At 40.4% G+C, this 26,076-nt stretch overlaps 4 protein-coding genes across 4 annotated transcripts; all 4 read right to left on the reverse strand.

Annotated features, from left to right (window-relative positions):
• Window positions 1–6,531: 6,531 nt before the first annotated feature.
• LOC138311603 (uncharacterized protein F54H12.2-like) lies at window positions 6,532–7,626 on the reverse strand. Its single transcript, XM_069252889.1, has one exon. It carries the CDS (start codon window positions 7,624–7,626, stop codon window positions 6,532–6,534), a length of 1,095 nt encoding a protein of 364 aa, XP_069108990.1.
• Window positions 7,627–7,851: 225 nt separating this feature from the next.
• On the reverse strand, window positions 7,852–9,898 carry LOC138311604 (uncharacterized). Its single transcript, XM_069252890.1, has 2 exons — window positions 8,956–9,898; window positions 7,852–8,126 (listed from the first exon to the last, which is right to left on the reverse strand). Exons 1-2 carry the CDS (start codon window positions 9,896–9,898, stop codon window positions 7,852–7,854), a joined length of 1,218 nt encoding a protein of 405 aa, XP_069108991.1.
• Window positions 9,899–11,534: 1,636 nt separating this feature from the next.
• LOC138311608 (salivary glue protein Sgs-3-like) lies at window positions 11,535–13,553 on the reverse strand. The gene is made up of 4 exons (XM_069252892.1): window positions 12,496–13,553; window positions 12,313–12,393; window positions 11,981–12,074; window positions 11,535–11,788 (listed from the first exon to the last, which is right to left on the reverse strand). The coding sequence occupies exons 1-4, from the start codon at window positions 12,655–12,657 to the stop codon at window positions 11,580–11,582; spliced, it is 546 nt and encodes a 181-aa protein (XP_069108993.1). The 5' UTR covers window positions 12,658–13,553; the 3' UTR covers window positions 11,535–11,579.
• Window positions 13,554–13,929: 376 nt separating this feature from the next.
• Window positions 13,930–20,466, reverse strand: LOC138311606 (uncharacterized). The gene is given in 9 exon segments (XM_069252891.1): window positions 13,930–14,605; window positions 14,608–15,406; window positions 15,408–15,511; window positions 15,514–18,092; window positions 18,237–18,290; window positions 18,402–18,465; window positions 18,568–18,720; window positions 18,819–18,968; window positions 19,069–20,466. Coding segments are annotated over 9 exon segments (4,668 nt in total). The 5' UTR covers window positions 19,222–20,466; the 3' UTR covers window positions 13,930–13,993.
• Between the last annotated feature and the right edge of the window lie 5,610 nt (window positions 20,467–26,076).

Raw genomic sequence — 26,076 nt, forward strand, 5'->3', positions numbered from 1 at the left:
AATAGGCTTTATACTGATGTTGGATTGGTGAGATAGATCGAGATATACTGGGGAGATAATCTTTAATTCTAAAGACTTATACATGCCTTCCTTTCTTTTTGCCAATATTGACTCCATGCTGTCACCATTTCTTTGCTCACCCAGGATTGAATCCATGGTAGAGACAAGGCTTGCGTGAGTTTCTAAGTAGATCAAAATGGTAATTGTTGACATTTGTGTAAGCAAGTATTTAGTGTTCAATTTAATCAGGTCCCCTGTTTCATGCCTGACAGAGACAGTGATTAAATTTATTATAAATCATGCACCCTGTTACATATCTATGATACCCCTTTCCAATTTCATAGAGCATACATAACAGATTTTCAATGGATTTGAAAATTTATGGCAAAGTAAGTTATAGGCCAAATCAAAGATTAATGTAGTTTTGCAGTTGTGAAATATTAAAGATGCTCCATCGCTGACAAATGATATTTTTTCACTATTAAAACAGCATCAGACGATTTAGTATTTTTCTTCAGTTACAAAAGTTATTTACTTTAAATCATTACTATCGTTGAAAAGTTTGAGCTTGTAATTTTACTTCAAGTTAAAAATATTAAAAATAATTAATTGCATCCCGAAAAAATTCCATGGCACTATATCCTATATGGAATGATTTACTTAATGCGCATGCACCAAAGGCAAAATAACTTATTTTATATCATTTTTAGTGTTAATTAGACAAATATATACACAATTAAACACCAATTATTGTTCAAATGATGAATATCATTTATACTCTGTCGGCGGTGGAGCATCTTTAAATGAACTGTACACTCTACATATTTTCTTCATAAATATGAATTTGATAATACATGTAACCAGCATCTTAAGAGTCACCATATAAAAAAGATTACTTAAATGTTTTAATGTTGTAAAAGCATTTTAATTTGTAATTCAATAATTGAAAAATGCGACCAGCTCACTCCATTGTTTAAATTGGTAACTACATGTCAGTTTCGTTTTTCGGAAGTTCTTGTTGACTAAATAATCACAAAAATATTCAAAACAATTCAGTAAATTTTAGTCGGTAATTTTATCTTCAGATCGATTATCTTTTCTCAAAACTAATGCGCAAAATCAATAACAATTGTTTCTGTAACTCTTACTTACGTTCCACACAAGGGCACATGTGTCTCGGTGATTAAAAATACACCAGAACGATTTACAATGCAGTTCCATGTGTATTTATTAAACAAGGTCTTGGTTTCATATGCTTAAAATTGAGTCCATTTACAAAACCAATTTTCCTCCAAGCATTACGCTACGTACGTATACTGACAGCTGAAAGTTTCTGTTTACATACTAGCACTGTATATATGCTAGGTCACAAAAACGCTTTTTTCACATGAAGCACATTCAAGAGCTTTTACGACGCAGATTGGTCATCTAATCTAGGGTATTCCCAACATATCTGTAGACAGCACTGGAAAGTGGGAAGTTGCTATTTTTTTCTCACGTACAAGTAATATTAACTTGAATTATGGAATTTTTAAAATAAAATACACCACTTACGAAATAGGAAACGTTTAACGCATTGCTCACAGTGCAATGCCATTTATGCTTTGTCAGCGAAATAACTAGAGCATGATACGAAGTTTACATTAGCGGCCATTATAAACTATTCTTTTTAACGATAAAAGAAAAATGACTCAAAGGAATGAATGTAGGCCCAATAAATGTACGTACCTGATTTCTCAATGATCATGGCGGGATATTGCTTCCCTTGATATGTTGCCACAACTTCATCTCCATCGCGATAGTCACAGAATTCTCTTCTTGGTGACTTGATGGCCGTAAATTTGATTATCGTCATCAGCGACTCCAAAACCCAATTTACCAGTACGTACATTGTCTTTGAATGTGTAGAAAAGTCGCCAAAATTCTGTGTTTTCGCTATGAGGTTGTCTTGTGAGTTCAAAACCATAGGTGATGCCGCTACCTCTACACCGCCAAACTTCAACCAATCAGAGCGCGTTTTTGAAAAAATGCAACTGAGTCTGACCAATCAGAAAGCTTAATACATCGTAAGTTCATCAACCTACACAAAATGGCGCTGTGATGAGAGGTATCAAGTTCCCGAAGTACAATTTCTGTTGAAATCGACTGAATGAACATTCCGATGGACAGATCTTAGAATGAAATTCATCTTTCGTCATGTAAGACGTTGTTGAATCATGTTGCTTTATTGTGTAGAGTTTCTTTTTCGTGAAATTGATAGATTGCCTTATGATTTATTTCATATGTACATTTACAAAAAAGGAATTGATGCATTTCAATTTTCATCTAGGTCCATTAAAAAGAGTTTACAGGAAATATCTTGATGATCCTTCAGTTCCTGTTCCACGACGCACAGCTTTAAGACTATACACTCAATCCACAGCATCTACTGCATCTGTTATTCATCAGATTTCTGCCAATTCAAGTGATGATGATTTAGATGGTAGGTAATTTTGATTGACTGAAATGATAGCTTAAGAACCAATGTTATGTCTGACACCTGAAAGCTACACCATTTTTGTCGTGAATTGTTTAAAGAATACTCTGGTCATTGATCCGCTATATCAAATTTAAGGATGGTTCATTTTAAATGTGTTGAATTTCCCTTGTACTAAGCTTAATGTACCTAGTGCCTGTGTTAACTTTAAATATGTGGAAAACATTGCAATACACAGCAAATAAGTACTTATAATGAATCTTTAATTTCTTTCATTTTTCTTAAAGGACACGAAACTTCCAGTGGTCTTGCAGATAATCAGACTGAAAATGATAACCTTCATATGGACTTCAGTGATGGTGATGACAATGCTAGTAGTAAGTCTTCAAGTGTCGCCGTGTCTGATGATAACAAATCTACAGATGCAAGGTCATCAAATTCAACTGATGAAAGTGACTTTTCAACTGTGGGATACCCTAGACAATGAAAGCGATTGTTTCACATTTTCTGACTCCATTTCTTCAGAAAGTGAAGACCATACAAACTCTTCATGTTCTTCAGATGACTGTGACCACACAGCCTCGCATTGTGAAAATTATGTGCCCGAAGAAGAATTTCAAGCACTTTCTCTTGCTTCCTGCTTTATCAGAGAAGAGTTATCCAAACTTGATTTCATGAAAATAATGTCCAGTATTGAAAGTGATTCAATTAAGGAATTTCATTACTGCATTCTTTGCAAAGCTGTTTTTCCTTTAAATGAAGATGAGTTTCGATGTGACACACCGAACTGCAACGGCTTGCGTTACAAAGGGTCTTTATCAAATCAGAACTCAAAAGGACGTCATCCAAAACAATGCTTTGCATTTGTTGACATCAAGAAACAGATAGTGGACCTTCTAAAGGCACCAGGTATATAGAGCTTTTTATTGTTTGTGAGTTACATTTTTATAATACAGTGACACAAGCCTTAACAACCACTTCTGGATAAAGACTGTCTGTTCAATAAGACCATTTATAATAGTTTGACCTGTGTAGAAAGAGTGATTAAGATAATAAGCAAGCCCATCTTTTCCTTGTCCTCTGGGCATTTTTTTAATATAGACAGGTCTGACTGTAAAAAATGAACTTTTGCTTGTAATTATTATTATCATTCAGGAATGAAGCTCTACAGTGATGAACAAAAACAAGAAAAGATAACACTTTCAAAGATCTTCCGTCTTTTGTGTGACTAAGATGAAGCATCAGATCTGAAAAATCTAAAGTTGTTTTGACTTTTTACAGACCTTTATATATGAACCACTTTCATTTTGAGATACTGATTTTATTTGTTCATTATATCATATATATATATATTATTTGGTAGTGACCATTATATTTAATTTATATTCTTTCATTTGTAGGAATATGGGAGGACACTCATTAGAATAAACAGACAGCATATGACAGAAAGTCAAACAACACTACAATATTGACAGATATTACTGATGGAGCCTCCTACAGAAAAATGATGGTTGATGGTGGATTTTTGGATCAGACAAATCACAACATTACTGCAATATTAAATACAGATGGAGTGAATTTGTATTCATCCTCAAAAATCGAGTTGTGGCCTATTTTTTTGGCAATTAATGAGCTAAGCCCTCCACTGCGATTTTCAAGAAACAACATAATTCTTTTAGGTTTATGGCAAGGTAAGGGGAAACCTCCATTTCAACAATTTTTGCAAATTTTTACTGAGGAGATGAATTCTGTCTTCAAGGATGGTGTCAACGTTGAGATACACAGCCATGTTCATAACGTGAAGCTATCTGTGCTTTGTAGTGTGACAGATTTGCCAGCTAAAGCAGAAGTGTTGAACATGTCATACTATAATGGGGAGTATGCCTGTATTACCTGTGAAGACCCTGGTATGACAGTAAAGCAAGGAAAGGGTCATGCAAAGTGCTATCCATACCGTGATTTAGAATCAAGGTACACCAGGCGCAATGAGAAAGGAGTTTTTGCTAACATGAGCTCAGGCTCCAACAAAAATAGAAGCAAAGGATTTAAAGGCCATTCTCCACTTCATAAGCTGTACAATTTTAACATAGTTGATGGAACTGTGCCAGATTACATGCATGGTGTGCTCCTTGGTGTTACTAAAACTCTTCTTTCAAAATGGTTCTCACCATCTGAAAGTAGAAAAAATTACTTCATTGGTAAACACATCAAAGCTGTTTCAAATAGAATGAATTCCATGTTTGAAAGGCTTTCTCCCCGAAGAATATATGGAAAACTTTGTATGTTTTTCAGAGGCAATTTACATCTTGCTTGGTGACCATATTACACCAGTAGATCTAGAAAAATCTGTAGATTTGCTGAATTAGTTTTATGCATGATTCCAGAGACTCTATGGAGATGGATCATGTGGTTTGAATGTCCATAACGTTGCAGTTCATCTCCCGGAGTATGTGGAAATGTGGGGGCCAATCTGGTGTTGGAGTTGCTTCCCATTTGAAGATGCCAATGCAATGCTCCTTCAATCTGTGCATGGGACTGGAAATGTTCTGAAGCAAATCTTCAAATACCGACAAGCCCGTTTTAACATCCGCAACAAGGGCATGGTGCTAAACAAAACATCAAATTGGACCATCACAATCAAAGCAGGAAACTGTGATGTAGCTGGTGTTCCAAAGAAGTTGGCAGAGTCAGAAACATGGGTTGCAGAGAGTCTTGCCAGGGATCATCCAGTTGGTTCAGCTGATACTAGAAAAGTTAGCAGAATAATTGTTAACGGAAATAAGTACTACGCAGATGATTACAACAGGATGCAGAAAAGAGTCTGCAGTGTTGTCATTTATTTTGACACACATATCGGAAAAATAAAATTCTTTGTACTGTGCGACAACCTTGTGTATGCTGTAATACAAAAGATGAAGAATTTGGATCCTTCACAGCTGCCTGGAGTGCCCATTGTTAGTCATCTAACTGCTATTAAACACACAGAGACAGTCATTTTGGTGAATGTGGAGGAATTAAGTCATGTTTTAGTTTTCATCGACACTAGAACACAAAAGCAACCCATGGAACCACAATATGTGTGCAGACTCCCTAACAAATATGGGCATGCTGTTTTCAAATGATGATATATGTCATTAAATTTGTATTTGGTTGACCTTTATGGTCATGAACAATATATTATAATTTAAGCAGCATTATATATCTTTCATGGTACATTTAACACTGTCCTAATAACAGGTGTTAGAATTGCAGATTTTTAACCTTATTCATTGTAGTAAGTTATATACTAGTATGTGTAATGTAAACAAAATGTAATGTTCTAGATTTTCTGTGTGAGGTAAACAATGTTACAACCTATAATTGATTAGAGTGTCTTTCAAACTATTATGTTGTAAATTTTTACTTAAATATTTTTATTGTTGTGTCAAAACATTATCAATTAATAGTGAACTTGTATAGTCTAGCTTGTGTCAATTTTTTTTATCATTTGTAACAATTAGTCAACCATTTCTTTTACATTAGTATTTAAGTGACCTAAATTGGTCTGGGGGTTTTGTAAGAAACATGGTTTACCACGACCTTAGAACATGGTCGACCATGGTCTTTGAAAACATGGTCGACCATGGTCTTTAAAGAACATGGTCTTTCAGTACACGGTTGAACATGGTTGACCATGGCCAAGCAGAGTGACCATGGTTGACCATGGTTGACCATGGTCATGACGACCATGACCATGGTCAATATCACAGTATTTGATGGTCGACCACGGTTTATCGTGGTCGACCATCAAAAACCATGGTGACCATGGTCGACCATGGTCTACATTTCGCCTGGGTTGCCATATACCAATACAGACCTATAACTGAAATAAACAAATAAAAAAAAGAAATAACATGTGTTTGTTTTGATGTCTTTTAATTAGTTCAATATATATATATATATATGTGGTCAATTCTATTAAAAAAAAATATATATACATACGGTTTTGTATTCGTTGCTAAAATATACTTTCGACCGCATATATTTTATGTAAAATATATATATATATATATATTTTACAATGCACTGGAGAGAATCACATTTCGAGCCTGGTCGATTTGAAACATGTCATTGAATTCCGAATATACAATACAGGACACAGTTTCTGATAGGGATTTAGACAATACGATTTCTAATCGTACATTGGCTTGTTGGTTCAAACTCATGTGAGGTTCATCGCCAAACTGAGGCTGAAGTAGGAAGCCGTAGAGGGCGTAGCCCAGCGGCCAGTCGTCACGGTCGATGGCGTTATCTGTATCTTTGTCGGCCTTATCGGCCACTTCGTACAAACTGCGGAATGCAGTGATGAAACACTGCCCGGTGTTCGTGTTGAAATCTAGTTTGTGGGGGCGATAGGGAACACTGACGTTATTAACGTAGAGACCGACGCTGACAGCGTTGAAATGTTGAAAATTGAATGGATTTTTATCGAATTGTCCCGAATAGGAATCGCCCGACACTAATCCGACGATTATTTTCGATGGTAATTTCGACTGGTATAGATTGTCCCAAATAAAACTGCTCTGACCGGAAGGGACTGTGGCGACCTTGACCTCTGTTCTGACGTAAGGATACTTAGCGGGACTGACCTCTAGTGCTTTGTTATGGCCGACCAATACTCCAGGGTTCACTTGCACTCGGCACACCCGGAAAACGATTTCTTGCAATTCTATCTGGTATTGTTTGTTGATAGCGCCCGACATGAGTACGAATGGGAGTCTGTTTCTGTACAGCTTCAGGTCAATGTCGACACCGTTCAGAATGTATCTATCGAGGCGACACTCGTCCTCACAAAGCGGCCCAATCATATCAAAGTTCATACTATCTTTAGTGAATTGGTATCTTTCGTAAAGCCCACTGTTTGTACCTGCCGGGTCTGTTTCGTTCATGGCACCTGGTGTATCGTAAAAGAACATCTGTGACGTAAGCTGCGTTCTCTGGGTCGATCTACTAAAATTGAGTAAAGTCTGTAGATACGCTTTATATGCATAATTTCCGGAATTGACGGAGAGTTGTTTCCCCTGTAGCGACACGTCCACCTGACTCCACATAGTCTGAAGCGGAAGATTGATCAGAGCTGTTTTTTTCTGCGGGTGCGAGATCGGTGCCATCCTGCCTAGAGATACGCGCCTTGACGTAGAGGGCGCTCTTGCTCAGTGAGATATAGTCGCTCGTCTGACCGGAAATATGAAATTCAATGGGTCCATTTCCTGTTATCTGAGAAACAGGTCGACAGTCTACATAGTACATCTTCTCGACTCCTGTCTGTGTAGGTGGTAATGAGAAAAGCATGAGCTCTTTCGGAAGGCCCTCGTCCATTTTTTTTTTTTTTTTTTTTATGAAAAGTTTGTCTTGCGTTTCTTGCCTTTATTCTTGTGTTTGACTGGTCGCTCTCTTTTTAATGTAGAGCGGGCTTGTTGTACAATCTGCTGTGTCGGTGCGACGACCTGGATGGGTAGGGATGTCGTTTCGTGTCTGTCGTTTATTGAAGTTAACCCTCGCGCATGCGTAGCAGGTGAATGACCTAGAGTTCCGGTTGTTTGCGTCCGAGTAGGAGCTGGGCGAGATTCGTTTGCGGACTTCACAAAGAATCTTGTCCACTTGTCGACATCTGGCAGGTAAACAGTTGTCATATCAAAATAAAAATCGAGGTTTGAAATGTAATGTCAATGTCACGGGGTTCCGTAAGCGGCGCGCTGGCTCGCCGTCCGCTGTCCTCACGTTGATCCCTAATGACCGGGCTTCGCTACTTATCACAGGTAGGTAAAACGGCGATGAATACACGGCGTGTTTTGACGTTTCCAGGTGAATGCGCCGGAGTAAAGGTCTCTGATCGTCGCATACGAAGCTGGAGTCTATCAGATCGCAATACACGTACAAGGGTACGTTGCAGGTCTCGGCTAATCCGATTTCGCACAACCCTACGTGCCACAAATAATCCTTAAAGTAAACAGGGGTCTTGAGTTGAATGGTAAACGAGCACGGCGTGTTTGACGGGTGAAAGGTTAAGCTGTCCGTACTGGAGATAACGGCGTAAAAGTCCAACATATTTAAATGTCCGTAACTGATTCTTCGTCTATCCACGAGTTATACTCGCTCGGCCAATTCATCCATTTAACAAGTAATTGTTTTTTCTTCTTCCTATATCTCGTTTTCAAGACGCGCTCTATTCTATACTTGATATTTTCAGGATTAATCACCTTCAGCAGTTCGCCAGCGTAAAACGTACCTGTAATTGGCCGGCCATTGTAATCCTCGAGTTTATACAGATCAATATCCTGTCTATAGACTCTACTTGTAACTGTGAATATCTCTCCCGTGAACGTCTCGTGAAAGTCACGAGTGAACGGTTGGCGAAGATGCGATATTCTGACTTTGTCACCGACCTTGAACTTAAAGACAGATCGCAAGCGAGGTTTTTTTATGTTTTAAAGTTTTACTCTGTTTTGCGAGTTTTTGTACCGGGTAGTAAAGCTTCATCAGCAAATCCACCTCGTTTTCTGGCGTCACATCGCGCGGGGCCAGACCATGGAGCGAGCTGTGAGGCGTTTCGTTGTAGTTTTTAATTAGATCCGGTAAAACGCTCAGATAATCGTAGCTCTGCTTGTGATTGAAATATCTGTACATGCCGTTGCGAATGGTTCTGATGACGCGTTCTGCAAAGTTTGCTTTGATAGGGGCGTTGTCCGTGACGAAATGTTCGATGCCTCGGGCGCGAAAGAATGATTCCGTTTTATTAGACGTAAACTCCTTACCGCGGTCCGTGCGGATTTTTTGTGGGGCTCTCTCCAGAAATATGCTTTCCAGTCCCGATATAACGGTGTCTGATGTTTTGTTTTTCAGCGGCGCAACCATGAGGTATCGACTGAAATCGTCGATGCATACCAAAATAAACCTGACACCGTCGTTGTATTTACTGAGATTGCTGACGTCCATTAAATCACTGTCGAACTGCTGGTTCAAACCGGAAGTCAATACCACCCGGCGGCGGAAATGGCGGCGCACTGGCCTATTGAGGCTGTACGGATCCTGCTGCTGTAGCCAGTGCTTGATTCTAGAAAGCCCTATGCTATGTTTGCCATCCCGTCTGACCATTTCGTACAGTGTCCGCGGGCTCCGGTACGCACCGGCTTCTTCCAGTTGAAGTACATGTCGCTGAGATACTGATCGAGGTCGGCCATTTTCCACAAATGCACAGGCCAGCAGTATGGACTCTTTGAGGTCACACAGCGTGGAAAATACCTCGGGTGACAACGCGAGATCTCGTTTGCCCTTGCGTATCTTTATCCAGCATTTCGTTTTACGTCTCGATATTGTCAAACAGTGATTCTCGTTTATGACGCATCGAACCTTATTTCGACTTGTCCAGTCTACTTCGGCCATGTCGTGCCCACTTCCGTTCCATACGCCGAGTTCTATTTACGTCGGCGGACCTAGTCAGAGCGGGAAAACCACCTTCACCAAACGATTACTCATGAATATGGGTGTGTTTTCTCCGGCTCCGCGTAAAGTGGTATATGCGTATTCTCACTGGCAGCCGGCATTAGACGATCTCGCGAAATCTCGCCCCGACATCGTATTTTACCAGGGATTGCCCGATAGGGAACAGATAGAAAAATGGGCCAGCGAACCTATGATATTAGTACTTGACGATCTGATATTTAGAATTGTGCAAGATTTGGATTGTCTAGAACTGTTTACTGTGGGTATCCATCATTGGAATGTTACGGTTATCTATTTATCTCAGAACATCTTCCCCCCGGGAAAGTACGCCCGAAGCATCAATCTAAACGCTCACTACATGGTGCTGTTTAAAAACCAGAGAGACACGCTACAGATACAAGTATTAGGGCGCCAACTATTTCCCAATAACACGTCGTACTTTCTAGACAGTTATAAGAAAGCGGTGGACGAGCAGCCATACGCTTATTTAGTTGTGGATTTATCGCCCAAGACCCCGATTAACCTGCGCAGTAACGTGTTTCCCGGGGAAACCACGACGCTGTTTGTGCCGAAGAATCAACCCCCGCCATCTTTACTATGAGCAAAAACCTCAAGTCTAACTGGAATTTCGTGCTGCTGTTAGTGAAAACCCATCCAGCACAGCGGAAGCGTATGCTTGAATCATTGACATTATCACAAATCAAAGCCATTTGCGAGATCGCGCGTAATATCGTCTATAACAAGGCGTTGCCTCCGTCTGAGGATTACATTCGTCAACTCGCCCGATATAAAAACAAACTATTACTATTGGCCAAAGCCGGTGTATCTACGACAGAGAAGAGGAAAGTTTTACAACGAAGTGGACCACTGATAGTGCGCGCTTTAAAACCTATACTTCCTAAGTTGGAGCTACTCATCCATCATGGCCAGTGAGTATGTTATAATTCCGAGAGAGCGATACGAACATTATTTGTCTGCTAATAAAAAGACGGAAGAGCTGCCCGTCGCCACGAAGATAAAGAAGAAGGAAGTCAGAAAGCCGATTCCTTATGCAGTGAATAAGAAAACTTTTATACCTCCGGGTGAACCTTTTAAACGACTACATTGGTTAAAGAAATGATTCTTACATATATATATATATATGGTCAATAAAATAAAACATTGTCAATGTTTAACACAACGTTTTTTTTTTGTTTTTTTTTTTTTTTTAAATCCACATCATGTAGATTTATTTTCGCGTGCAAGCCATGACCCCCTTAAGTCTTCGTGACATTAAGTCTTAGAGACGATGATGAAAGCGATATATATATATATCGACAAAATGTTTTGTATCGCGCATCAGAGTCATAACCCCTAAGTCTTAATGGTCGCGGAGATGATGAAAGTGAATATATATATATATATATATCGGTAAATATAAAAAATATTGTCTTCTCAAAATGTCTTCTTTTCTTTTATCAAAATATTACAGGTGATACAATATTTTTTTTTTTTTTTTACCGATATATATATATATTCTTGAACAAACATTCAACAAAAATAGTTTTTTTTTTTTTTTTAAATTCTATTTAATCAATTAAAAATAACAATAAAAAACACAACTATATCAAAAATCTCTTCATCACTCTTCTTTTGACGGGTGACGTCTTCTGGTGTCCCTGGAAAAGACGACCTCCGAATCCGAGTCCAGGCTCAACGTTGAAAAGGAGCTAGCTAGCTCCTCCATCCTGATCTCCGTGATTTCCATCTCCCTCGTCCTCTTCTTCATCTTCACCACGATGGCAATGATGAAAATACCGATGACACCACATCCAGAAATCACGATCACAACTGTAAATAGAAAAAAAAAATATATATATATATATTATAACAACTGTTTACTTAACTTGACTATGAATAAATTGTTTATTTGAAACCGGCTTGGCTATTCGGAGATCTGTTTGAAGTGATCGTACACTGATATTTCTGTATGGTGGCGGCGCGCCTCAGATATATAGCCAGCGCCCTTCTTTAATCCCTTACCTTTCATCCACACCGCCGTCGGGGGATCTGACGGTAGCTCCGTGGTCGTCCACTGGTCGGTGTGTACGGTGGTGTTTGGCGATTCCGAGAAGGGCTATTGGAAAGAAATAGCAAACAAATGTTAATGTATACGTCGTCAATGATATAGTTGGATATTTTATTAACCTCCAAACTTAAAATGGTACAAATCATTCTAAAAAAGAAACTTTAACACATGTTAATTTCAAACTTACTTATATAAAACATACTGTATATTTAACTTTAAAAAGATATTAGATATATTAAGAAAAAAAAAAAAAAATGATAGTTATAGTGTGACACTAAATACTTACTTTTAGTGTGGTGGCTTGGTCCGTCACGTTAGTGATGTTGACAGTAGTGGCGGATTCAGTAGAGGTGGTGGTGGGCTTCGGCTGTAAAAAAAAAAAAAAAATAGACATGATTAAAAAAAAAAGGATACACATGATTATTATCATTTTTTTACGGGTTTATTACTCGTGTAATAACGCGCTCACCTTTCTTCGTTTTGTTGTCTTTATTGCCGTTGTTGTTGATGTGGTGGCTTCGGTCGTGGTGGTCGTTTGCGTTGATGTAGTGGCTTCGGTCGTGGTGGTCGTTTGCGTTGATGTAGTGGCTTCGGTCGTGGTGGTCGTTTCCTGTAACATAAAAAAATGCATTAGTAAACAAAGAGAAAGAGAGAGAGACAGAGAGAGAGAGAGAGAGAAAAAAAAAACTTACATTGCATCTGTTACCATTTAGGACAATGGTAATGGGCCAGTCTTCGAAGTCGGTACAGTTCAACTCTGTCTTCCTAATTTCTAGATATTGAATGTGCGCACTATATGACAGGTTGAACTGCACGACGCGCATGAACACCAACCGGCTGACATCACTATCTATAGTTTTTTCTGTCGGGAATCTGACTGACCCGATTAGGGCATCGCAGTTGGTGTCTTTGTTTGGTACAAGACCATGGAAAGTTTGATGATGCAGCCACGATCGCTACGACTAGGAGCAGACACGTCATCACCCCTGAAGCCATTTTTGGTAGAATGTGCGACAAAGGAGGGGCGTGGGGACACTCACCTTCTTCCTTTTGTCTTTAGCTGTCAATCAAAGCCTGACCACTGTCCATCTCATCGTCCAGAGGGAACGCCCACCAGCTGTCAATCATCGCCACCTATCTCGCCACGCAGAATATAAGCCCCGCCCCCCTTCACCCCTCTTTTTACATACGTTATATACTAATTATTATACAGGTTTAAAAGATTATATACACACACATATATACATAGCACATTTATAAAAGCGAGCACTTCTTATCTCCACATTTTTTTTTTTTTTTAATGCTAAATAACATCATCATCATCAGAGGTCATTGATAGGTCATCTACATGGTTATTGTCTAGTAGTAGTAGATATGGGTTGAATACAGGTACTACTGACCCATCATCTACTTCATCTTCATACGGGAATTTACTTGATATCAACTCCTTTCTATTATATTCTTCAGTTTCCAACTCGTGTATTTGGCTACCTCGGAAATTCCTAGACAACGTTCGCAGTAAACAGCGGACCTCTAGATCAGATCGAGGTATGGCCGATCCGTAATACTCTAACATATATAAAAGATTGTCGTATTTTCACATCAAACAGATAATACCCAAAAATGTGTTTTATGAATGACATGATCTCAAAGTAGATCGGATAAGCCTGTTTAAACAATGTTACGGATCGCGGATAAACCACGCTGTCCAGTTGTCCGACATACTTTAAACCTCGATAACTATCCTCAGATACACGATCGTTATTAATGTATAACAAATCTTCTACGTGATTGCGTCTAAAAGTATTCAATGCTGCCATTAACATCAGTTTTAACCCTAAGGTATATCTATCTAAACAATGAAGCGCAGTGCTGAACAGCGAGTCCGGGGAGTTAACTGAAATATATGAATCAATAAAGAATCACTTATAATAATAATAATAAAAAAAGAGAGAGATGATTTTTTTTTATAGCACTATATCTAAAGGTTCTGTTCGAATCCCGTCATTTAACACTTTTCGCTTTGGGTAGTAACTAGTAAAACCGCATCTTTCCTGTGAGTATGTCACCACTTGGTTGTTGACTACCCTGAATCCCCGATTAACCTTCGATCGAACCTCCTTTTTGAATAGCACGTCTCTGTACATGGCTATGGGATGTCTCAGCTGTCTTTTATTAATACCTTTACAGCTAAACTTACTTGTGACTGCATCCGAGGTGTTCTGAACGCAGTATGATTTAGAACAAAGTGCGACCATTACATCCCCCCTCATCTCCTCCTTCATCAACCCCGGGGTTCGTCGCGTGTATGCCTTACTTTCCGCCGTTCGATCGTCCGGAAACCACGAATATTTTTCCGATGTGTATTCGGCAAGCATATCAGGGCGCACTAACGACTCCAGCTCGGTACCGGAGAGAGCCATATAGAAGCTATCGGTATCCATGGCCATGAGTTCGAAGTCCCGCCGATCCCAGAACTTATCTAGGCAGTCGTAGTAAAACGCCAACATACGGAGTTTCGCGTATTGGAGGATGAAAAAACCGATCTGTATGGGTATGTCCATGTTTATTCGTTTTTTTTAGACGATTCGATCTCGTACTGTTCTTCACCGAGCTCGCTTAGTTTCCGAAAGCGTTTGTCGTTGACCGATTTGAAAAGCGCTTCTTTCGAATCTATATATTTGACATCCGAATGGCGGTCTTTGCGCATGAGCATCGATCCGTAAGAGGCGTTTCCTTTTAGCTTGCACGTCTCTGCCACGATAGCGAGAGTGGGGTCCGCATCCCCCGCACGCCGAGCGTCGCTTATTTCCTCCGTAAACCGCTTGAAACAAGCCCGAGGTTGATACTCGACCACGGTGTACACGCGCGATACAATCAGGCCGTGTTCCATGTACCACTTCAGCAGCGGTGTTGCAAGCAGTATTTTCGTCGCTCGCATACCACCAACTAAAAGTCTACGCGGCTTTTTGGACACGCCTACACGCTCGCCGATGTCTTGCATGTATTCGCCGATGCACTCGTAGGGAACGTCGGTATTTGCGAATATGGGCGACATTTCACTAAACTTGTCTTTTAGATTAGGCGGTACGGCTATGTCGACTTCTACGGCACCGAAGATTTTTTCCGAGCGAACGAAATCTAAAACTTGATTCATTGTCATGGTTTTGAATCGTTCCGTTTCGCGATGGTACGTCTCGCAGTGTTTACGGAGTCGCTCGTTTTTTCTCGCCATTTCGTCAAACTCGCATTCCCATATCCTGCGTATCTCGTAGCCCCGGGAGATGATGTACCGTTCTCGCCTCTCGCTGTGCGCCTCGCGTTTCTTCCGCAGCTCGGGATCGGCATTTTTGATGCAATTATGCGAATGGTAATGGTAATAACACTGTGTTCGTTACCGAATCGAAACCGTCCACCCGATACGGCCCTATGCGATGCTCGTGGTTTCTATTCAACGCGTGTTGTATTTCGCGGTTCTCAGAGACAAAGCGACAAAGTCGAGCCACTTAATGGCCTTTAAATATTTATTTTTACGCTCGAGCGTGAATCCCGTTTCTTCGCGCCTCACTGAATAGTAGCCTGTCGGCATAGGTTTTGATATGCTCTCGAGATACAGCGCGTTTGCATCGAGGCCCAGAATACTCTGACACGTCATTTCACCGTTTCTGATGCGAGTCACCCCCTTCTCGTGATAGCGCCTAAACACGATGGAGGGGCCGCCGACTATACCGCGCTGTAGCATTTGATGTATTTCCTTGTCCTCCTCCCGAAACAGAGAAAAGTGCGCGGCGCCGCCTAGCGAGCGAAACAGCAGCTGGCGAGCTACACCCGGAACCGAAATACACGTTTTAAACACATCCACGCCGTCACCGATGTAATAGTCGAGCAGTCGCTGTACCGCGTCCCTGAATGGCTCCACGTCCAAGTTGTTGTAGTAAGCCAGGTAGTCGCGGAATGTGTCCATGTTTTCACGCGCCCATATCGATTCGAGCTCTGCGTACTTCTCCCTACCGGAAGACGGTTTCTGTTTGATACCCATCTTCTTACAAGCATCGGCATGGCTGAAACCGTCGTCCAGTAGGAGGTTATACGCATCGAGCTCTTCCTCTAGCACGTTGCAGTGTTTCAACTCTGAGAAAAACGATTCGTAAGGAGGCAATCGAGGATAATCGAGTTTGTCAGGCGAATCTAAAAACTCATAACAGAAATATCCCTTTCGCATCTCACCAGGATGATAGGCTTTGATGAATTGGTCGTAGGAACTACCCGCAGCTAAAAAACTACTAATGTCTATAAACCGAAACCTCTCGCTAGAAATGCACATGTACTGATTACATTTTTTAACAACGAAACTGTTCTTGTCCTCGGCCATGTTTAACTGTTTGACTAGTCGCGTTTTGATGAGGTTCAAGTCGTATCTCGCCGAATTAAACCCTATCACCGGTATCTGGTCGATGTATTGTTGTAGCCTTCGCCGAAGTCGCTTCATCTGTCGGTCTCTGTATCTGTCCGTCGGTATGTCGTCATCATTGTCGTCGTCATCATCGTCACTGTCCACTATTTCCTCGTCCATGCTTTCAAGTATGTCCCTAAATCGGTCAGTCATTCGCTCGACAGCTTCGCGTTGAATGTCAGTCAGATAGTCAACAAACTTCGTCACTAGATCGTCTGGGTTATTTTCGTCTATGATGCAGTGCGGAGCTTCGTAGCCCAGTACGTTAGAGCAAATGCTACAAGATATCGGAATGTGGTCCTGTATGTATCTGTCACTTTTTGTCAGCATCGCCTCAAAGTCATATGTAATGAAATAAGGGTAATTTCTGTCATCGGCATCTACAATAAACCCGAAGTTCTCTAACTGCTCGTGCACAGTCGCAGCAACCGAGTGATAACCGCCGGGGTACACGAATTTTGTCGCCGTTTCGCATGTTTTCTCGTGCCGGTTTACCAGAAACGCGGAAGTAAACAGTTTGTCACAGCTTCGGCATCTGTATTTCTTGCTATACGTGTTCAGTTTTTTGATGAAACTCAAATGGTTTTCAAACAAATTGAGATTCACCACGCGCTCGTGACGTTCGGAGCTTCGCCTAACAAAAGTAACTTCGCCGTTTTCATTCAACTGGAACACGTTGATGCTGACCGAGAAATGACGCTCGACTTTACCGACCTCCGACATGGGCGTGCCAGGGTACGTTTCCGAACTATACCTGCCGTTGACATAGTCGCCAAACAGCTGCTGAGCGGTTCTCTCGATCTTCTTTGTATCGCGAACGCGGTCGTAAGCGAGGCAACGAAACATACACAAATTATCGGAAAACGGCCGACCCGACATTCGATCATGCGTTAAGTTTATGACCGAGCGCAGGTTCCTGATGTAAGGTGGTAGGTTTACTGGAGCGCCTAAGGGATAGCCAGTCCGCGTCACCGTCCAGCGTACGTTCGTCACGCGATATACCCGCCATTTTGTCGAGGGTCTCTGTACAAAAATAGTCTGTAGTATGTCCGTCTCCCTGAGTCTGTCGATTAAACGTCGTATGTCACCTAAGTTAGCGATCAACACGGGCTGATCAAGAACAGTTTCGTTGTTATGGGGATAGAAATACCTCATTTCCCCGTCGACATCGTTCAGTGCGAATCCAAAGGAAAAATTCAGTTTGAATGTTTTGTTCTGCTGCCTAAATATATCCGTTAATTGACCCTCTAGAGTCTCTATTGAGAGCTCCTGTATTGGGAAATTATAATGGTCTTGTACATGCCCTCTACGATGATCCATGTTTATGATTTTATTATACTTTCGTTTAAGATCTAAAAAGGCCCTAGTATCTTCTGTCTCGCCACTGTCAGGATCGGTTTTTATGTGTCGCTGTTCTAAATGAGTTTTTAATTCGTCGTCTTTTTCAAATTGACTACCACAAAAATGACAGTGATTTCTTATTCCGTTCGTGTCAGCTGAAGTGCCCGCTTTTACTCTGTCTAGTCTATTTCGATTACTTCCACGTGTAGTGGCAGTACTCGAGCCAGCTTTTTGAAAACGTATTTCCCCCCTTTCTGTTTGATACCCCCTTTCTACGTGGCGAATTAAATTTAAAAATTAAAAAAAAAAAAAAAAGTTAATATCATATGCATAAATAATACGGCACGTTACATGGATAAATCTGTGTGTGTGTGTGTGTGTGTGTGTACAACTGTAAGTATAGTATATAAACTTACCCCTTTCATTTCCCTCGGCTGTTCTTCCTCTTTCTTTTCTTCTTCCTCTTGCGTCTGAATAATATATATATATATGAAATAAGATACAATAAAAAAAAAAAAAAAAAAAATCACGAAAGTTTCAATATAAATACGAATATATGTACACACTCACGTTAACCTTACCAGCTTCCGCCGCTTCGTTTAGCTGCTGGATTTCACCTCTGAGTGATTCGAGTTGTCTCCGATCCTATTGATAAAAATAAAAAAAAAAGATATGAAACATATCGACGTAGGTCTATTCAGCGTATTTTAAAATTTATAAGGAAACATAACATAATTAAATGTATACCTCTAATATCTTTTGCCTTTGGGCTGCTTGCTCCTCTAACCTCTTTCTTAGGTTTTCTTCCCTCCTTGTTAAGGCAGCCTCCCTGTTGGCGTATATTTCCTCCGCTTTCTTCCTCAGTATCTCTCTTGTTTCTTTCTCATTTTTACGCTGTTTCTGAAATGAAAAAAAAAGTTAGATTACATGCGGGAAATCACTTGAATTAAAATGAATAAATAGAATAGAATAAAAGAAAATGTATATTATATCAATACCTCAAATTCTTTGTTTCTTTTAGCGGACTGCTCCGCTCTTCGTTCAGCCCTTCTTTTTTCGGCAGCCTCCCGCTTCTTCCGAATGTCGTCTTTTTTCAATTTGAGAAGAGTTTTAATCCTTCTCTCTTCCTCTTCTACTTTCTGTCGTTTCTAAATGATACAAAATTAACATAAACAACATTATTGTATTAATAATCTGTAACTAATTAATATATATTTAATTGAATAGGACTGATAATTATAGACGTACCTCTGTTTCCTTTTCTTTCCTCCTTTGGATTGCCGCCTCTCGTGCCGCTTTTATCTCGTCTGACTTTATGTTTAGCAGATGTCTTATCCTTTCTTCCTCCTTTTCCAAACGATCAATATTTTCTAAAGATTCCATATCATAATCAGAATCCATATTGCAAATTTACTCGTAAATTCGGCGAACCTTATCTGTCGACGGTGTAATGTCAAATGTGATATTGTACGTACGTATCGACGTGAATATATAAGTTCTAAATACAATATTAGTGAGATTCTTTCATATTTGGATTGTATCGGTCGAAACACGACCAGTTCTGTCAAACGTGCGTAATATTCGCTTCAGATCAAAATTAACTTATTATACATCAAAGGTTTTTGTTTGTTTTAGTTCGTCTGATTAAGGTACTATTAACAGCTAGGACCATTTAGACGACTAAGTAACGATTATTAATTAATCAACTTAGTATGTAATACCTGTTTACAGAACGGACCCCGTCAAAAAAAAAAAAAAACAAAAAACGCGAAATGACTTGTTAAAACTAATCGGATTCGCTGTTGTTTGCTTTCTGTTTTAATTATCGTTTATGCTCGTATAATAACAGGTTCTGACATTTAGATAATATCTATACAGGTGAAAGTTACTGTTTCGATATCTATTCAACGTTGTTGACACGACTATATCAAACAATGACTATTTCATCGACGTCTAATCATTGTTACTATAATACCTAACAAGATTCCTTTAATCTCATTACAACATATATGTCACCGACACAGCGACCCCTACAATCCTGACTTCGGGATCTATTTTTAGATAGGCCTATAAAGCACCTCATAATACTACTTGTACCACTCGTAAGAGTGGACGGACGGACGGAACCCATTTGTATATCCCCCGGCAACTTCGTTGGGCGGGGGATAACAAACAAACAAACTAATAGTAAACTCTGGTCTTCTGGTGTCATCTGAAGGTGATGTATCTGGTTCGAACTCAGGAACATTGAACGTAGCCACCAGTTGTCGCCGTCATCTCCAGAGCACACTACAGCATGTTGTTTGCATTTAGCACAGTCAACAGCATAGCACGAAACAGTGGCATCTAGCACGGAGGGTAACAGGCTGGTGATAGTGTCTGTCTCCCTTGTGTGTTTTCATCATTGACTTGAAAATCAAACTACTTCTGGCTTTCAAGTCTTGTGAAAATATCTTCTGCACATGTGCTTTCATCTGTCTGGTACGGCCTGGAAACATGGACTCGCTGAACTTAGCACTGTTGCATTCCCGGAACTGTGCTCTGCCAACGTGTGTTGGGTCAGCCAGTCTCTCCACTTTCCACATTGGATGCAGGGCTTTCATGGCTTCCTCCAGGCCTTTGGCTCCCGTTCCGTCCCCATTCATCGTAGCATATATTATCAGCACACCCTGACTGGTAAGCTGGTCTCCGATGTCCTTTCCCATGGCATACTCGGAAAGGCCGTCATGTCGTTCGATGTTGGCTGTACAGTCACATTATACTGACAACGGGCGAACCACTTGACGTCATAGCCTTTCCCTCTCAGCCAAGCACCTGTCCAGCACTGTTTGTTGTGCAGAGCACGGCCCAGTATGTTCTTTTTTGGTGTACATGTCTCGATACCGAGGCCGATTCCCTGAGAGGCATTCAGTCCGGGCATCTTAGCACTGCCAAATGTTGTGCTGTTGTATTGGCCATCTACTGCTAGTCCAATGGTGCTCGGTGACTCGTCTCCTCTCAGGGTGTTGGCTTCTACCACCAGTTTGGTCTTCTCTGACATGTATTTTTATTCAAGGCTGTAATATCTCTGGACACTTGGTTTGATTGGCGCTGCATTCCACTCTTGGCCCCTGCTGGTATATTCAGGTGTCCTAAAATCAGTCGGGCTCCTTTGGTGCTGACAGCCTGGTCACACAAAGCTGAGGACAGGTACTTGTTGATTAAGGCTGGCTTTGGTCCGCGCTTGTTCGAGTCCGCTTCCCTGTACAGTGGTGACCTGAATTGACACTTCTCCCATTTTACAGCACAGCTCCATCCCAGGGCCCTCCTACGCTCAGTGTCCAGTTTAAAGTCTGGTACTTGGCAATTCTGGTCTGTCTGTGAGGCATGGAGGCTTATCAAATTGTTCCACATCTCCACCTTTAACACGACATCTACAATTCGGTTTCCTTCTATTTCAGGAATTTCTGAGTCTGGCTCTTTTGGTATATAAAAGAGGTAGTTTTTGCTCCTGCTTGGCGCTCAGCATACAGGGAGTAGGACGACTGGTTCGCCCGTTGTCAGTATAATGTGACCGGGTAGGGTGTGTTGCTTGGTGTCTTCGGCGGCATGCTTCAGTGATATAGCACTATAAAAAGGGCAACAGTTCCACTATACAAGAAGACACAACACGAATATACCGCAACACACCACATACATGGGAGACCGTCCTTACATGACCATAGCTGTTAATAGGACGTTAATAATAGATTTGGTGAAGGAAGATTTGCCTTGCTTAAAATGGAGTGTATGTTATAAACAAGTAATTTTATAGAAACGATGCGGCAATATACCCCAAAACGATAATATTTTCTTAAGTCCATTTCAAATGAAACCTTAAAACCCCACCGTCAGCGTTTGACTATCCCTGTACACTGTTCAGCAGTATGCCATTAAAATACCGGATGTCACGTGTCTGATCCTGTGATTCATAGCCCAGATTTAGGATTATTACAAATTATTTTGGCGATCCAACTTGCCCAACACGATTTCACAAATATTTGCTTCTCAACACAATAGTTATAACAAGCCAAACAGATCCCCCACCCTCGACCAAGATATGTCTCTATTGCGTCGGCCATCACCCAGCTCGCGATAGATTGGCCCTGCGGGTAGGGCGTTAGAATTGTACCTGCTGCCCCTATTGCATGATCGTAAAAGGCGACTAAATTTAGGATCTTATCTTTTCTTTTCTTCCTAACTGACTTTATCTTTCCTAATGCCTCACGAACATACCGCAGTCTCCCAGTACACTCACCTCGCACTACATACACGCAACACACCGCATACATGGGAGGCCGTCCTTACATGACCTTAGCTGTTAATAGGACGTTAATAAATCAAACAAACAAACAATCGCGATAGATATTTGTGTTGATATAATTTGTACCTTTTATTTATTGCTGTTTTGTTGATATCCGAAGGGATTTGATCACCCTGACAAAATTTGGTCATTCAAGGATACATATCATAAAAACTTATATAGAATCTCTCTCTCTCTCCTCTGGTACCTGGAGGCCTAGACCAGCTTTTTGCGTATTTATGTGTGTCGTCATTATTGCTGGGTGATTCATGGAACTTAACACAATGTTAAGTCCTTTTACTACAGCTGGAGTCAGCAAAATAGGAACTTTGCGGTTCTGCTTCCCAATGACCTCTACCAGTTGCATCCTGAAAAAATAAACATTCAGTAAAACTTCACCAAACATGCTGTAGTGTATCTGCCAAATTCAAAAGTTCCGTAATGTTTAATCAATCATTGAAAATGAATAAATGTTTTCTTTTCAACTTGCTTTAGCTGACCAAAACTACATTCTTTTAAAAGCCATGAGCTATCTTTCATGCAAGCTTAATATGCCAGCATTTACTCATACTATGAATTCACAAAATGATAACTTGTAACCCACATACCTTACCCTCACAATGTTGCGGCAGCATGCTGTACATCTAATCACTGCTCCTCTTTCCGACTCCCGGATGTTGCCTCCATTTTCTCTGCGGAATCTTGTGCTATCGGTCTGGCTCTTGACCATATCGAAGAACACCGCATTGAAAAGGCAATTATCTGTTCCGACTCTCTTTCGGTTCTTCAGGCTTTGAAATCAAGAAACCCTAGAAACACATTAATCCAAAATCTTTTGATCCGAACATTTCGATTGTCTTCTAAAACTCAAATTACTAATCTCTGGATTCCCAGTCATGTGGGTATAAAGGGGAATGAACCGGCTGATAAAGCAGCTAAGACTGCTCTTTGCCTAGCACAAACAGATTTGAAACTACCATACACCGACATCAAACCTTCAATTCACTCACCATTGGCAACAAAGGTGGTCTACCGAAACAAACAACAAACTGTTTAAAATTCAACCTACACTTAATCTTAAACTGTTCAGTCGGAGAGACCGCAGAGAGGAAGTTGTTCTCTCTCGGCTCCGAACTGGACACACATATTTTACACATTCCTATCTATTGAGAGGGGAGGATCCTCCCACATGCCACGCATGTGATTCGATTCTCCTCTCACAGTGGAGCATATTTTAGTGCACTGTATTGATTATAAGCACATACGAGATAAGCACTACGATGTCTCCGATATGTACACTTTGTTTCATGCCGTGAGACATAATCGTATTTTTAATTATCTCAGAGAAATCGGTATTTTAGATAAAATATGAACGTTTTTCTCATCATATCATCGTTTCAACTCAACATTTCATCGTTTCATCAACATTTTGCGGGAGTTTTTCTCGTGTGTTTTAGCTAAAACTATTTTATCCCATGCAAACCTTTTTTATCAAATGAACGTTTACAATCTGTTTTTTTAATCTGTGTTTTAATCCTTACTTGCCTTTTCTTACCCTGATCTTTTATCCTGATATTAATGCCTGACTTGTAGTTTGGCCCTAAATGACCTTAGTTGTCGATGGGCCGTAAAACTCGAACAAACAAACCAATGTGGGGAGAAAAATGTTGATCTCTTAATCAGAATATTTGAATACCCGAGTATGTATGGTCATAAAGTGTAACTATAGATATTCCACTTGTAACCACTAATGATACACAAAAACAAAATACTATTCTCCAACATTTACTTTTTAAAAAGTAACAAGCTTCAGGAGCATACGATGGCCGAAGGCGGCCAGGCACATTCGAAGAATTTTTTACATGTTTCTGTACCACAGTACACTTTTGTCTGGTACACAAGCAAAGCATTTTTTACACGTTTCTGTACCATGGTATACTTTTGTGGTACACTTGACCTTGCGTTGAGCGTTCGCCCCTGTTAGGAAGGCTCTGGGTTCTGTCCCCTGGCCGAGGCACACCAAAGTCTATAAAAGTGGTAGTTTCTGCTCCTGCTTAGCGCTCAGCAAACGGGGAGTGGGATGACTGGTTGGCCCGTTGTCAGTATGTTGTGACCGGGTGGGGGTGTGTTGCTTGGTGTCTTCGGCGGCATGCTTCAGTGATATAGCACTATAAAAAGGGCAACAGTTCCACTATACAAGAAGACACTACATGATTTTGTTTGTTTGTTTGATTTATTAACGTCCTATGAACAGATATGGTCATGTAAGGAACGCTAAGCAGGAGCAGAAACTACCACTTTTATAGACTTTGGTGTGTCTCGGCCAGGGGACAGAACCCAGAGCCTTCCTCACAGGGGCGAACGCTCAACTCAAGGCCAAAAGTGAGGCGGTGCCAAGGGAGGCATTAGGAAAGAAAAAGTCAGTTAGGAAGAAGAGAAAAAATAAGATCCTAAATTTAGTCACCTTTTACGATCATGCAATAGGGGCAGCAGGTACAATTCTAACGCCCTACCTGCAGGGCTAACACTACATGAACATACCGCAGTCTCCCAAAACACGCACCTTGCACAACATACATGCAACACACCGCATACATGGGAGGCCGTCCTTACATGACCATGGCTGTTAATAGGACGTTAATTAATCAAACAAACAAACAAACAAAAGCCGTATTCGTTGCAATTAACGCTCTTCTCTCCTTAAGTACCCCTACTTTTTGACAGAGAAATAAAAAATAAATAAATATTACTCCTAACCGTTAAACAACTTCAAAATAGGTCATATCATGTCCATGAAGTTTGGTGATCAAAGCTAGACCATTGGTAAATCTTACATATCTGGTCACTCTGCATCATACATTTATCTGAAACTTTTTTAATTGTCTCAACTGTTGGATAGTCAAATATAAGTGTATATTGTTATTCCACCAGCGCCAACGCAATACGTAAAAGACTAAAAAGATACGGATATCCAAGCAGATTGGAACAAACGACAATGACACAGTACCAGCTACAAGAAGTCATTAAGTAAGTCTAAAGTGTTCATCCGAAAAATCAACGCCGCTGACCTATAACTTGAACATAAACATTGACTGTAACAATAACCAAATATATGATCGATGTATTGTAACGACAGTGGCGCACTGAATCTTGCCATCTTGTCTTTGTCCGAAATTATAGAAGTGTAAAAATTAGGATTTTTAACGTTACAGAACCTTTGGTTCCTGACGTTTTAGGGATTGCCTGGGTTGGTCGTTGTATACCATATCTCGAGCAGGAAGATGGAATATTATAATTTCCGGCCTCTCACTACATTTGAAACATAATTTGAAATATACCGAGAAAATATATAGTCCCAGTTTAAGCTGTGGATATTGACACTAATTCATGTATACTCTCTCATTTAAATGTTAAATTTGAATCATTCTTGAAAATTAAAGGATTATGAATGAATACGATAATCTGAAATATCACTACGTATTCGCAGATCTATATATAGCAATGGCAGTAAAGATTCTAGTTAATCTGCCGTGATTCACTGTTTAGAACTTGCACTCGGCCATTGTTCGGTTATACAAACGTGCAATACCTTCTTGCAGGATACAAATCTTTAACTCAAATATCTGATCATAGCTATTCAGAACAAGAGATCCCGGAAGGATCTCGGCGCCCACCAAAGAATGATATATATCTGACAAAGGATGGATCTTTTCTCTACTTTTTAAACTTTTTCAAACATACTAAATATAAAATTTGAGACAGATCGCTTCAGTACCTTTTGAGAAATAGCGGTAATAAACTTTAACTATCAAAATTCAAGATGACTCCTTGGCGGCCATCTTGTTGATCAATCGGTCCCAAATCACAATATGCACAACTAGGGCCCTCGGAGAACCTACATGTGAAATTTGAGAAAGATCCATTCAATACTTTCT

Source organism: Argopecten irradians, unplaced genomic scaffold (genome assembly GCF_041381155.1).
Source record: "Argopecten irradians isolate NY unplaced genomic scaffold, Ai_NY scaffold_0062, whole genome shotgun sequence".
Classification (NCBI taxonomy): domain Eukaryota; kingdom Metazoa; phylum Mollusca; class Bivalvia; order Pectinida; family Pectinidae; genus Argopecten; species Argopecten irradians.